The 15,754-nt window shown below is 36.4% G+C and overlaps 1 protein-coding gene across 2 annotated transcripts in view; it reads right to left on the reverse strand.

Annotated features, from left to right (window-relative positions):
- Positions 1-5,757: 5,757 nt before the first annotated feature.
- The window catches only part of Wasf1 (WASP family member 1), a 42,618-nt gene continuing 32,621 nt past the window's right edge, over positions 5,758-15,754 (reverse strand). The window contains exons 3-9 of one of the 2 annotated variants that reach the window (XM_042692479.1): positions 14,923-15,057; positions 13,896-14,049; positions 12,692-12,809; positions 11,154-11,323; positions 8,947-9,126; positions 7,228-7,856; positions 5,758-6,582 (exon numbers count right to left, since the gene is read on the reverse strand). In XM_042692479.1, the coding sequence (XP_042548413.1) occupies positions 6,425-6,582; positions 7,228-7,856; positions 8,947-9,126; positions 11,154-11,323; positions 12,692-12,809; positions 13,896-14,049; positions 14,923-15,057 (1,544 nt within the window). In that variant the 3' untranslated portion in view covers positions 5,758-6,424. Of the gene's footprint in view, positions 6,583-7,227; positions 7,857-8,946; positions 9,127-11,153; positions 11,327-12,691; positions 12,810-13,895; positions 14,050-14,922; positions 15,058-15,754 lie in introns of both variants that reach the window. The other variant, XM_042692416.1, reaches the window with a different exon arrangement.

The following is a 15,754-nucleotide window of genomic DNA, read 5'->3' on the forward strand; positions in this document are numbered from 1 at the left end:
GTGATCTTCCCATCTATGCACACAGTGCACTTTAAACAAATTCACCCTTTCCACCAGACTCCCATTCTTCCTGTCCTCCCTCCTTTTCGAACAGCATCTGGTGGGTTTCATTTTGCTGACTTCCTGTGTGTAGATGAAGAAAGAAATTTTAAACAAGAGCTGTGCCTAAGAAGGAATAATTTTAAGTACCCTAGAGGACAGAAAAAAAAGAGGGTATTATAGGACCTATGTATAAAGAGATCTTGTGAGCTACTTAATACAACACCCCAGCTGTCTTATGAGTAAGTAACCTACTTGGTAAGCTCACCTAGGTAATAACTACAACACAAAATAGTGACTTATCACTGGAGGAAAGCTATAATAAAAGAATTAAGAGAAATTGAAAAGAAAAAAAACTCTGGGAATCAGAGAAGACTTTATGGTTATTAAGGACAGGGCTTTTAAAAAAATGGAACTAGTAGGAAATATTTCACAACCCAAATAAACATTAGTCTTATTTATGTCTTAATATGAAAGTCCTTTGGATGTCACTTTACCTGACCAGATTATTATAGTTACAGATGGCCAAGATAATCGCTTATGAATATCAGAATATCTTTAATCTAGGAAAGGGTGGAAAAACGCCCTTTCCTTCTCCAAAGACAGAATTTTATTACAAACAGCACTGTGAAGAGGTGGCATCTCTCTTTTCCTTGCCTCACCATTCAGAGAAAGAGAAAGAAGAAAGAAGTGTTACAAATGCCAAAGTGTGTCTGAGAGTTTCAAGGAGGCAGAACAAAGAGTAAAAACTAGACTAATTAAAAACTAAAAAGGGTTCACTGGATTTGGGATTGAAAAGGTAAATGAATGACCTCAAACAAAGGCCAACTTTCTGAATGGCCAAAAACTTCTGCATGGCATACAATCTATTCTTTTTCCAACACGATATTGGTGCGTAATCTTGTTGAATAGTAAGATGATTCAGTAATAAGGCAGTCATTACCTAGTAACTTTCATTCAGTTATTATCATAATTTTCATTGATGGTAATAAAACTGACCCTTAAGTGATTTAAAAATTGTCCTCAAATTCTTGAAACAAGTTAAAGCACATATCTAGACTAAAAGGTTATGCTTGTTTGGCAAGTACTCTGCCAGTTGAGATGCACCCACAGTTCTTTTTGCTTTTTGCTCTTAGCTTAGGCTTCACACCATAATCCTCTTACCTCTGCCTCCTGAGTAGCTAGGATTATAGGCATCACCAAATCCAGATTGGTTGTTTTGATTTTAAAATGAACACTACATATCTGGATTCTATAATCTGCAGACATTTTAAGTTCCAGGAATGTTTTGGAGAACAGAGAAAGAGTTTTGGAGAAAGAGGCTCTGTGAAGATGGTGGGCTATCGACTCATACCACTTTTCAGTTTCCATGGGTCAGAAATAAAACTGCAGATATGTGGCTTCAAGAAAAGTTGAGCATGGGGCTTGGAAGGTAGCTCAGTGGTAGAGCACTTGCCTTGCATACCTGAGGCCCTGGGTTCGATTCCTCAGCACCACATAAGCAAAAAGCCGGAAGTAGCGCTGTGGCTCAAGTGGTAGAGCACTAGCCTTGAGCTGAAGAGTTGAGGGACAGCGCCCAGGCCCAGAGTTCAGGCCCCACGACCGGACCCCCCCCCCCAAAAAAAAAAAAAAAGTTGGGCAAGTGGCCCTGTGGCTCAAGTGGTAGAGTGTTCACCTTGAGGTGAAGAGCTCAGGGACAGTGCCCAGGCCCAGAGTTCAAGACCCACGACTGACAAAAAAAATCAAAAAGAAAAACAGAAACAAAAACATCTTTGCTGGGCACTGGTGGCTCATGCCTGTAATCCTACCTACTAAGAAGGCTGAGATGTGAGGATTGTAGTTCAAAACCAGCCTGGGCACGAAAGTTCATGAGACTCTTAGCTCCAAAAAACCGGAAGTGGCATTGTGGCTCAAGTGGTAAAGTGCTCACCTTGATCTGAAGAGCTCAGGGAGGGCGCCCAGTCCCAGAATTCAAGCCCCACGACTGACAATAAAATAAAATAAAATAAAGAAAAGTTGGGCAACTTAGTGAGCTAGGTAGAACTCTAGACAGAGAGTAGCTAGAGAAAAACCAAAACAAAACAACATACATACACACAAAACATGACTTGAAATCTCCGAAAGAAACAGGATAGAGTCTGAAATGGCCTTGTGGAAGGGAGAAAGGAGCTCCCACTACGGGCTGGAAGGATACGGTGGTTGGTTTTCCCTGTTTGTGACAAGAACCTGTGCAGACCACAGTATATAACTTCATGGAAATCAGAAAGCTGGGCCCAGGCTACAGGACAGAAACTGACTTGTGCCTGTATTCCTCTGCCTGGGGCAAGACTGACAGGGAAGCTAGTAAATGCAGGCATCGCTTCATCCAGTTGATGAGCAGATCTATGTTCTACTGCTTATGAAGTTTTCTACTTTCCAGCCCATGCCAAAAGGCATGTAGAGACAAAGGGCACGCAGACTTCTCTGTGACTGACCTCATCCTTGAGGTCAGAATAGAGACATGAATTCAACTACCCACAAGAGCCTTTCAGTGAAGAGGGCTACGTAAGAGCCCACTACCTGGCCCAACCTGCAGGTTGGGTGAAATCATTCCAGGTACATGACTCGTTAGAACAGTGACTGGATGCCATGTGGATAGCAAGGTATGTACTCTAAAAGTGGCATGTTTTCTACCCAACTGAAATATAGATTGCCATATTAGATTAAAAAGGAGAACACAATTTCTTGTGTGTAAGAAACATACCTCACAACCACATACACATAGACAAAAAGTGAAAGAATGGAAAAAGACATACGAAGCAAGCAGAAGTAAAAAACAAGTAAGAGAGCTGGGAATATGGCTCGGTGGTAGGGTGCTTACCTTGTATGCATGAAGCCCTGGATTCGATTCCTCAGTACCACATAAACAGAAAAAGCTGGAAGTGGAGTTATGGCTCAAGTGGTAGAGTGCTAGCCTTGAGCAAAAAGAAGCTCAGGTACAGTGCCCAGGCCCTGAGTTCAAGCTCCAGGACTGGCAAAACAAACAAAAACAACAAAAAACAAATAGGAGCAACTAAACTTAAATCTGACAAAACAAATTTCAAGCAGAAACTAGTCAGAAAGATATATAGTACACTACATATTAATGACAATGACAATTCATCAAGAAGATATTACAATTCTAACTATATATATATATATCTATCTATCTATATATATATATATATATACCAAATGTGCATGTTCATAAAAACAAACATTACCAAACATAAAAGGATAGATCCACATACAATAGTAGTAGGCAACTTCAACAAACAATTCTCATCAATAGAAATGAGACAAAAGAAAGTTTTAAAAGGTACTGAAAAGCAACAACATTGATGAAATGGACTTAACAGAATATTTCACACTGTAACATTACAAATTCTTCTTAGTAGTGAACAGAACTTTCTAGTATTTTAGGCAATGAAGTAACTTTCCACAAATACCTAAAAGCTCAATAGTGCTCTGTATCCTAATAGACTACAATGGAATAATTATTAGAAAGCAATAGCAAAGAAAACTATAAAACCATTCAAACATATGGGGATTGAATAATACACTTTTGAATGATGAGCAGGTCACTCAAGAAATTAGGATGAATTTTAAAAATTCCTAGACTCAAATGAAAATGGAGGGAAAAAAGGGCTGAAGCATTTTATATACACAAAAGAAAACAGAACAGTGATATTGCTTTAAAAGGGGGAGGGGAATGGAGAAATCGAGTGAACTTAAACAGGGACAATATTATGGTGTATGGAAAAATCACAATGAAACTCCCTTGTACAACCAATATATGCTAAAAGAAATGTAAAAATATACTGATCAATATAACCAATTCCTTTTGTACAACCCTTTACTGCTCCAATGCTAGTAATGATTATATTATCTAGTCATAGTTCAGATTTATAAAAATATATACTTGCTGTTTTTAAACATAAGCACACTTAGATGACAGACTTTAAACTGTCATATTTTCCTGTTAAATTTGATACTCCCTTTTTATAAGGCTGAAAAAGAACCTTAAGTGGATGGTAGGTTTTTAAAAAGAGACAGCCGAGTAAGAATAGCACCATGCACGTGGTATTCAGGTAAGGGGTAGGTTTATTCAGTAGACCTGCTGGGACCAGGCAAGGTTGGCACTCCACGCGGCTGGCAAAAGACCTGGGAAAGAGGTGGGAAAGAGCTGAGAAAGAGCTAGAAAAGAGAAGAGAGAGCTGGGAAAGAAAAGAGAGAGCTGGGAAAAAGAGAGAAAAGAGCCAGAAAAGAGAGAAAAGAGCTAGGAAAGAGAGCATCTGGGAAAGGTGGGAAAGAGAGAGCTAGGAAAGAGAAGGGAGCTGGGAAAGAGAAGAGAAGGAAAGAGCTGAGAAAGAGCTAGAAAAGAGCAGAGAGAGCTCTGGGGCTGGGCTAGGCCTTATCTAGGGTATGGGCGGAGTAAGGTGTGGCCACATCAAATTCAGATGTGACCTCAGCGCATGCACATGTGACCTCTTCCAGGTGTCCCAGTTGCCTAGGTAACCCAGATACTGGGTGGAGACTTTGCTGCAAGGAGGGTGGAGTCTGCTAGCCATCCAGGAGGGGACTTTACAGTGGGTATCTTAAGTTCTTATTCTAAAGCTAAGCTACCCAAAAGAACAAATCACATTTTTTTATTTCTTAAAACCAGTAGGAAATATTTTCATATCCAAATTGAATTGTTATAACTGAACATGGTTCATTATCTATACTCTGCAAAGATCACTGGTTATTTGCTTAAATAAATCTCAATCAAGTTACCAAGTGACCTCATGTATCTATTGCCCATCATCTATTGCCCAAATAATGCTAAATACAATAATTTACCTCAAATCTTAGGTCTAAGGCAATAAGCATTTATTTTTGTTCATGACCTTATGAATCAGTGGCCAGGCTTGCTTGCCTGTCTATGATCAGTCAACAGCTAAGTGAGGGTTTGGCTGGTTTAAGATGGTCTTTCCTGAAATAATTTCCCTCTACAGGTTTCTGATTCAGAAGGCTAGCTTGGATTTGTTAAGGCCAAGAAAAAGGTTCTAAGAGAGAGCAAAGTGAACTTTACAAGGACTCTTGAGTTGAGGTCTAGGTTCAGAATTTGCACATCACTTTTAGGATTCTTGGCCAACTCAAGTCCTACAGACTCCCAGATTCAAGGGAGAGAACAGAACTCTTGATGGGAAGAGTTATAAACTACATTGCAGAAAGGGGTATATACAAGCAAACTGAAGATGGTAGTCACTTGTCTCTTATTTTTATTCTTTAGGCACAGCGTTGCCTCCAGAATACCATATTCCTGACTCAATTTCCTGAGTGTTGGGATTACAAGTGTGTGCCTTGCTCATTAAATCTTCTTAAAAGTCTATATTGATATGTATCCCCTTTACCCCCAAATCTGACTATGTAAACACAAATGACTGCTTTTATCTTAGTTTAACAATGTTAAACTAAAACAAGACATGCTGAAATTAGATGAGAAGTTGAGGTTAATCACAAGGACTAGAGAAATGTAGATTTTGGAACATTGGAGAAAAAGTGACATACGAGGCAGTATGATTATTAGAACAATGGGAAAACTATGTAGTTGAAGTGTTTCCTAAACTTTCATTACTATCGGGTATTTGTAGTCTATTTTATAAACTCAAAGAGCAATAGCCATGAACCTTTAAAATGAACCATTTATTAAATCAGACTGTTATTCTTAACAGTTATGTAAGTTACATGTATGTTTAATTCAGAGTTTTACATGGAAAAATTTTAAACTCCTATAGGCAAGCAAAATTGTACCACACAATATATAAGTGGGAAAGAGGTACTGCTAAACATTCAAATAAGGCAAGTATTTAAAACAATAAAATAGTAACAAAAAAATTTAAGCATTCCTTTAAGAGAATTCAACACTACAAGCTAAATGTACTTTCTGAATGTTTTCCTATAGTCAAGGCAGTGTTTCTTCTTTTAAAACATCAAGAAATTGAATAAGGCTCATTAATAGATACAGCTGCCCTCAAGATATCATCTCAGTTGCTTTCTTTAAATTAAAGGTCACAAAGTGCACAATTAAGATATATAAAAAAAAAAAACTGAATGTGCTATTCTAACAGCTGTCCATGCTTAATACTTAGTGGTTTATTACTGGATCAAATTAATTTTATCAGGGAAAAAAATAAGCCACTGTAAAATATTTACTTTGAAAAGTAGGCTAATACTTTTCTTAGAAATCAAAAATTATGGAGGAAAGGGTTATTTATTATAAGGAATAAAAAGCAAAACACTAGAATGACCAAACATTTTCAAAGAACAAGCACCACAAAGGACATTTGCATTCAGTTTTGTAATACTTAGCAATGCATTTTTCTTACTCCAACCAGTCTACTTCATCAAATTCTGAATCATCTTCTGAATCACTATATTCCACAGCAATACGGCGAGACAGGATGGTGGCTACGTCATTTTCAATGCGTTCATGCTTAGCTTCCTGTTCACGCTGCTCTTCTACTTTGCGTAGCTGAATACCTAATGTTGTAAATCCAAACCATTTTAAGTCAAAATGCTACATACTTACTAATATTTTCTGTACCAAATCAAATACATATGAAAAATACTAATAGGAAAATAAAAGCAAGCTCTAATAAAAGGAATTTTGAAGAAACAATATTGTGAGTCATTAAATCTTTCATTACATTATCATTTGTGAATTTGTTGGGGAAACTTACTAGATAATCTTAGTAGCTATCTCCAACTTATTTATCTATCATGGTCTATGTATCTACTTAACATCATCTCCCCTGCCCACCCCTTACCCCCAAGGCTCAAGGAAGTTAACCAGGTGACATATTTCTTCTGTTACCTCTATGGTCAAATAAATTAAACATTAACGGATGTATTTTCTGGGATTTGTACTTGTAGTACTTTGTACTTGAAGGTACTATTATTCATTTTACATCATTGGTACTTGGAATATAGGAGCAGTTTAGGAAAATTTTGATTGAATTAACATGAAAAGTTTTTCTTTTGTTACTAATAAAAACCCCAAACACCGCCATTTGTACAAAACATCACTACCTAAGACTTTATAAATAAGGAATACATTACAGTCTATTTCTTAGATGTTTTCTAATGACACCATGACAGTTCTTTCCATGGCCCTAAGGAACTTACCTTTTCGTATTGCTTCTAGCAGTACGCTCCTGGCATCACTGATTACAGGTAGGGTTGATGGATGACGCTTTGGCTCAGAAGCAGGTATAACTTGTGATGGAGGAGATGGAGGCATTAATGGAACATGGGGACCTGGGGCAGTGGATGGAGTTGGATGTAGCCCAGAGGGAGGATGAGCAAGAGCTGCAACTGTGACTGGTGATGATGGTCGGATGCCAGGAGGAGGCAGAGGAGGAGGTGGTGGGGGTGGAGGCAGCCCCTGGACTTCGCCTTGTGGGAGTGGATGCACTGGTACAGTCTCACATACTGGGGCAGCTCTAGCTACTGGAGGAGAGGGCTGTACTAGAGGAGGTGCAATTGGTGGAGGAGCTGGATGGAGAACTCCAGGGGCAATCTGAAGAGGAGCTGGAGGAGGAGGTACTGCTGGAGCTTGCAAAGCAGTGGTGGGAGGTGGAGGTGGGGGAGGAACAGGTGGGGGTGGAGTTGAAGTCATTGAGGCTCTTAATGAAGAAGTTGACAAGGCAGATGGAAGAGGTGGTGGAGGAGGTGGGGGCGTGGGGCTCACAAACACAGGTGTTCTGCCTGTAGCTGGTGACTGAGGGCGGTTTTCTATCAAACCTGTAGCAGAACTGAAGTGATAAAAAGATACTAGCAAGTTATTAAAACAGAAACACTGAAAAGAAAACAACTGTAGAAACTATAAGTGACTATCAGTAATTATATCAAACTAGATGCATTAACACCTGTGTGGACAATTTAAATTCAACATTATTTCAAAAAATTAAAACTAAAAGTGCAACAAGAAAATTAAAGAGTGGTGGCTTTGCTTTGTAATATACTAAACAGTCTACTTTTCTCATGCAACTTTCATATTCACTCAAATATTTTATGCTTACTTTGATAAATAAATGCTTGATTCTACACTGCAATAGAAGCCTCCGTAATGACTCAGTGCTATCATATTGCAATATGGGTAGCCACACTTGGCTAATAACAAAACTGTATTTATATTGCAGCTATTAAGGCTCATCATATGTCATTTCAGTGAAGTCAGTGACAGCTAATTAAAAACCACAAAAAGGAAGTTTAAAGCCCTCTTTCTTCCTGAGGCTGGAATATTAAATGAATTAGTGGTAGAAGGTTGCTTTTTCTTAACTGAAAGTTGTAAAGCTAGTCTGTACTTCTCTACCAGAAAATTTCTTTATATTTCTCTTTAAAAACATAAAAGATGGATAACTGACCACAGTAAAACTCCAAAATAGCATTTACTAAAAGATTATTATAAGTAACTGCTTATTGTCTGAAATTCTTAAAGTATTATTTTCAATATCAAATTAATATTCATAACCATATCTATGGCTCCCACTTCTGAGACCCTTCATCACATTCTATAACATTTGTAATATGCTGTACATAGTATACCTGATAACAAAGCAATAATCAAAATGGCAACAGCTTCTCATTTACAGTATATCCTATTAGCTAAATTTCTATAGGAAAATGTGTCCCTTAAGTAGTTAAGGGATGGCAAATTACATCTCACAGGCCATATGTGACCAGCTCCATGTTTCTATAAGTGAAGTTTTACAAAAAGACATAAGAGCAGAATTGAGTACTTGTGACACAAAGCATAGGCCCACAAAGTCTAAAAATATGTACTACCAAAGACTTCCGACCTCTATGATTAAACAAAAACATTATGTGCCCGTCCCAACATACCTGATACAGGTGGGTATAGGTTTCGTATCTCCAGCTCCATGCATTGGTGGAGGTGGAGGTGGTTCATGTGGTCTGACTAAGACCCGTTCCTCAGCTCTAGTTAGAAGCTCACTCATCTGACTAAACGGTAATGCAGAAAGTGAGTAAGATCCATCCATATGATCCACATACGTCTGAGGCCTAAAATAAACACAAAGCATTACTACATCTTTCTTGAATGATTGGAGAATAAAAGTGCTCTTTATGAAATATTTACCTTGTCCTTTGAACCTAACTTTTTTTTTTTTGTCAGTTGTGGGGCTTGAACTCTGGGCTTGGGCACTGTCCCTGTGCTCTTCAGCTCAAGGCGAGTGCTCTACCGTTTGAGCCACAGCACCACTTCTGGTTTTCTAGTGGTTTATTGGAGATAAGAGTCTCATGGAGTTTCCTGCCTGGACTGGCTTTGAACTGTGATCCTCAGATCTCAGCCTCCTGAGTAGCTAGGATTACAGGCATGAGCCACCGGCACCTGGCTGAACCTAACATTTTAAGTACACTAAAGAGCATGAAACACTTTGTTTTTTTGTTGGTTGTGGGTCTTGAACTTTGGGCCTGGACACTGTCCCTCAGCTCTTCAGCTCAAGGCAAGTACTCTACCACTTGAGCCACAGCGCCACTTCCAGTTTTCTGGAGATAAGAGTCTCATGGACTTTCTACCCAGGCTGGCTTTGAACCGTGATCCTTAGATCTCAGCCTCCTGAGTAGCTAGGATTACAGGCATGAGCTACCAGCGCCTGGCCATGAAAAACTTTTTACGGAAACTTATGCATTGATTTTTCTTTAAAATAAACAATATTGCTCATAATATATCCATTACTTGCTAAATTAGATTTGCTATTATCAGCTATTTTGTTATTTTATAATAGAATAATAATTTAATAAGAATTGAACATATTACATTAGTAACATAAACATGAAAACAGTAAACCTTTTAGAAACTCATACTCAAAATCATCTGCCTCTATTTCGTTGTTTTCTTTGCCAGTGACAAGTAGAATATGAAAATTCAATTTACTACCCTTAAACTTAAGACTTCCAAAAAATCTTGCACCAGGGAGAAATACCTCCTTCATTCTAGCCAGACATGGCTATCTTATTTTTATCTGTTTTATATATTCAAAAGTGCAAAAATACTCAAAAAATAGCTGCATAGTATCACAATATGTGACTTAGATTAAACTTTAGCAAAATTTTAGCTTGGGTATGTAAAGGTTTGTATTTTATTGATTGCAGTACATTCTGGGGACAAAGGTGGATATCAGATGTGTCTATGGGTTACATAAGTGCCTTATTACTAATGTATAGTCTTATTCAGCTACAGTTTATTAATTTAAAAAAATCTCAAATTCTTTCCATTTTGATGGGATCTCTCATCTCTCAGATATGCATTTCTTTTAAAATAGGCCAACATATTTCACATATATGGCCTAACAATTTACTATTTAAAAGAAACCATTATGTTCCATTAAAAACTTTAACATGAAATACCTATCTTCATAGAGCTATGCAGTATGATGCATTTATATGGTAGCATGTTTTTCAGATAGGGCCCCTTGTCACTGAGAAACAAATAGGATCTATTCCATCTATGTTTCAGCAAAAGAGGATGACTAATTTTCAAAACCTCCCAAATATCTGAGACTGGAATATAACATAGAATCTCTGATATATCTGAGGTTGCAATATACCATAGAAGTAGTCAGATGACAGAAATATGACAAAGTAGAACCCCTTCTCAACTTCAACTTAATATACAGTAAGTCAATAGTATTTCATACTAAATTGCAGACCCCATTCTATTATAAAGGTCTAAAAGACTCTGTAATACTGAGGGGAAGGAGGGCTAAAACTTTGGATGAAAGTTAAATACATGTACTGTACACCACCTATATTATAGCACCTCTTTTTTTAATGTTTTTTATGGTAAAAATAGTGTTCAGCGGGGTTACAGTTATATGAGTAAAGTAATGAGTACACCTCTTTCTTTAGATGACAAAATTCAGTAGACTCAGTGGTCAAAATCAAAACCATCTTTATAGTTAACAACAAAATCCTCCAGTTATTTAATAATTCAGGACCCAAGAATTAGAAGTACAGATACTATATTTTAAAAGCAATGTTTCAACAGTAATTTCTTTAAAAAAAGAAAACAAACAAAGAAAAGAAACCTTGTTTCAAAATGAGAAGCTGGGCCATTAGCAACTTCAATATGCTTGTGTAAGAGATTAGCATCATCTTCAGCCAGCTCTGGACCCTGGGCCAGCTTCTGCCATTCTCTCCGCCTGTCATGAGGTGCTCTTGGCACTTTTTCTGGTTCATGAGGACGATCTAGATTTTTCTGCTATAACAGATGTATTGAAACAAAGCCAAATGCTGAAGTGCTAATTTTTTTTAAGAGGTTACAACAATCAAAACAAAATTCAATATTGAAAAAAACAAAAAAAAAATTCATCATAACACAGTAAAAGTGACAGAGGCATTTCACTTGTACATTCACAGATAAATCTTACCAGTTTGCTGCAATAGTGGATTCTTGCTATGTTTTTCTTTTTAAGCCCTAATTCTGAACTGCTGCACTAGATACAAAATAGTATGCTTAAGTAATAAAATTTGAAATCAGAAAGTCCTTTTAGATGAAAAACAACAATTCATCATCCCCTCATCCCCATCTTTCAGTTTGAAATCTCTACCATGACTAGCATTGTCCACCCCTAACCAAAATGCAAACAATTACCAAAGTTGTCTTTTCTGGGAAGTGGGCAAATTAGCTGTCTGGCACATAACAAAATAAAAATTTAATTACCCAATTAACCCAAAATAGCCAACAGAAAACAGTATTTTTAACAACAGAACAAAAGTGACTAAAATTAAAGAAGAAATCATAAAAAAGTAGAGTATGTATAATAAATATCAAATGTCCAAGTGGGCCAAGCAAATAACATATGAAGCTAATCAGGTGTAAGACAGAGCATGCAGTCAACTAGATAGATACCTGTACATATGGAAGTTCAGTGGAAAAATTATAAAACTTCAGTTTGGCAGATAAAAACCCATCTAGATCAGGCACTGTGTAGCTTACAAACTCAAGCTAGAACACAGGGATACTGTCTAGCACAAGAAGGCATTATGGGTTAGGAAAAGCAGAAGTATCTATAAAGAAATAGAAAACTGGTAAAGTCATACTCTGTCTCCATAATTCTGCCTAACTTGTTTCTCTTCCTTCTATGTTTACTGTTATTCCTAATACGAACTAAGAAAGAGTAAAGTGAACTGTGGCTGAAAGTAGAAAATAAAACATAGCAGATAACAGAAATTTAGTGAAAATATAATAACCTCTCCAAAACATTTCAGAGATGTTCTATGACAAGAAAATATTAGCATACTTTATTTACTGTATATGCTCTTCATAATACTCCTTTGATTCATTGCCTTCTCTTACTTGCTTCACTTAATTCCTGTTCATTCTTTAACCAAGCTGATGCTATTTTGTTCTATACAAACCCTCCATCTACACTTCTATATGATACTTATCATATCACAGTATAATAACCTAACTGCTTACATGTTCCCTGTGACAGATTTGTATAGTTATAAAACCTTCAGTATGTTGATACAATAGAATGATTGTCAAAGTAGAGGACTGACAAAGTTTTATACATATAACACACATAAATGATAAAATCCACTTTTTAATCTGTCGTAATACCTTCTGCTTTCTCTTTTCCTTCCTCTTATCCTCTGTATCTTGCAACATTTTTTCTTTCCATAGATCAAAGAAATATGAAGGGTTGGTATAAAACTTCAAGCCTTCTTTACCATCATCTCTGAAATAAAACATAGCAATTAAAATATATGTAGTGATACAGAAGTAATCAGAATAGAAATAGTTTTACTTGAATATTTTCCCTTTCATAGAAATAAAATGTAGCATACTAAAATATTGCCAACTGACCATGTTGGTTTAAGCCTGTAATCACAGCACTTAGGAAGCTGAGGCAGGTGATTATTAGGCCACCCTGAGCTACCAAGTGAGATCATGCCTCTAAATAAATAAGTGAATAAATAAATGTCAAAACAGAATACTGTAGTAAAACAAAATTCCTTATTCAAAAAAGTATGCTTTCCAGAGTTGGTACTAATAATTTAAAGGATAGCTGTGCATCTTTAATGCCTAATTTCTATTGAATACCAAACTTTCTAAGTCCTTCAAGAGATCTCAATAATTATAGATCTGCCAAAGAGAAACACAGTCATATCATGTAGAACAGAAAAACTTACAATTTTCTGTCACTCTTCTAATTTATTACTTATTAACTCTCAGTATCTCTTGGTAGTCATTCTAATAATAAAATATATATCCAATGTCCTGCATACTGATTTATAGTTTCAAATGCTATTTGAATGTAATAGCAATAGCTCAGGCTATGTATTATGCATCTAAACTGCCTATTTAACAAATCATGTGAAAGAACCTTAAAGAAGGGCTGAATAATTCTGTATTTCATTTTGAGTAGTATAAAGCATTTTTAAAAGATACTACATATACAACATATAAAAAATTTAAAAATGATTAATTTTAGCTGAGTAGAATTTTGAGCTCTTTTATTTCTCCTTTGATCTAAAATAAACTGAAAGAATAACAATTCGTTGGCCTTTCATATTAATAGGTTTACAAGTAGCTTTTCTCAGTCCATGTCAAAACAACTTCTGTGAATGTGTCCTGAATCATATGCTAGAACCTTAGAAACTCACCAAGTGAGTGAAGCAAAGAATATCTGAAGGTAGTGGGTAGGAAGGGCTCTCTGTGTTGACCAGACTCAATGAAATGAAGCATGGGGGGAAGGGACTTTAACCTGCAAATTTGAACTCTGAGATAAATAGCGGGGCTCCTTACTTATTACTTTACTGACCTATATGGAGTGAGTATATTGAGAGGTGGAGGTTGCTCACAGACATCATATGTCTCCTGTAATGGAATTGGCAAAGTCTTGCGGTCGAAAAGCTGCTGATCTTGAATTGTGGAACTTCGGAAAGCTTTCCTCATTGTTATATCTTGTAAAGACACTAAAACAAAAATCAAAAACTCATTTTAGTTTTCTAAGATTATTTAACTTCAAAGATGAATTCATAGTATGCATTTGCTTAAAAGTCAAGATTGCTTAAAAGTTAATTATAAATCAGAAATCATTTTACATATTCTATCATAATATTTTTCCCTATTTTTTGGAGACCAATTTTGATTTTAAGACTCGGAAGGCCTTAATGATAATGGAAGCATATCTATTTTTCCCAATAAATATATACTTTTTTCTTCTTTACCTGCTATTCATGGCTTCTACCAGCTTATGGTTCTCTTCCTATTTTCTTCTGTAATCTTTTGTATATTAACTCCCTGATTCCTTCTTGTTAGCTTGTAATCAGCAATAAATGTTATGAACAAAGAGAAAAAGCACTGAAGAAAGACTCCTATTAAAATACCTTCTTTGTCAAAAAATTAAGTAGTGGTGCCTGCCAGGCACCCAGTGGTTCGTGCCTATAATCCTAGCTACTCAGGAGGCTGAGATCTCAGGATCATGGTTTGAAGCCTGAGTGGCAAAAAAGTCCATGAGACTTTTATCTCCAAGTAACCATCAGAAAACCAAAAGTAGTGCACTTGGCTCAATGTGGTAGAGCACTAGCCTTAAGCACTCAGGGACAGCACTCAGGTTGAGTTCAAGCCCACAATCAACCAAAAAAAAAAATTAAGTAGTGTACAAAACAAAGAGACTCTAAAAAGAACTGAGAGGATAAGAAAGTCATATTGATGGTAATTATAGATAACTGATTTACTATAGTATATGCATCAAAGAACGTGGGTAAAAATTTGTACAATAAATTCATACATGTCTCATTTATCTTAAAATACATATGTGGAATAAAATATACAAATAAACTTACATTCTTCTTCTTTAGGGTCAAGCTGTGTAACACTAACAGATAAACGGTCCACGCGTTCTTGTAATGAATTAACTCTAAAGGAAAAACTATGTGCTTCATTGAATAATTCTCCAAATATATCTTCAGCATATTTACCTAAGCAAAAATAAGACATATATCATATAAAATGTAATGTAGTCATGATCATATATATTTATAACACTTTTAACATTTAAAAATGCCATCCTGTTTAATCTGTCATTAATTTGGGACAATCTTAAACTTTAAATTTTACCCTTAAGGTCAGTCATTCAGCTGTGAGAATGAGGGAAGAAAATACAAACTCTGGGAACAGGACTTTGTGCTGATGATTTGTGTTTAAAATGTAATTATTAAACTTGACATCCATATCTCTCTACCTGCTAAGGGTTAGAGAAAATTATGATGGCAAAATACATACAAACAGCGGGGTGATAGTATCTCATGCCTGTAATGCTAGCTACTCTGGAGGCTGAGATCTGAGGCTCACAGTTGGAAGCCATCCCAGGCAGGAAAGTCCCTGAGACTCTTCATCTCTAATAAACTACTCAGAAAAAGCCAGAAGTGACCCTGTAGCTCAAGTGTTAGAGCATTAGCCTTGAGCACATAGAGACTCAGGGATAGCACTCAGGCTTTGAGGTCAAGCCCTAAGACCAGCAAAAAAAAAAAAAAAAAGTACATACAAGCAACACATCTTTTAATCCTAAATCAGGACTGTTTGCATTGATTCTATATTAGAACTGAATTTTAGTCTAGGTGATAGAATATAAGATTCTTCATAGACCAATCGATGCCTTGTCTCAGATATGCTTAA

Source organism: Dipodomys spectabilis, unplaced genomic scaffold, assembly GCF_019054845.1.
Source record: "Dipodomys spectabilis isolate Male_0828 unplaced genomic scaffold, ASM1905484v1 ptg000001l, whole genome shotgun sequence".
Lineage (NCBI taxonomy): Eukaryota > Metazoa > Chordata > Mammalia > Rodentia > Heteromyidae > Dipodomys > Dipodomys spectabilis.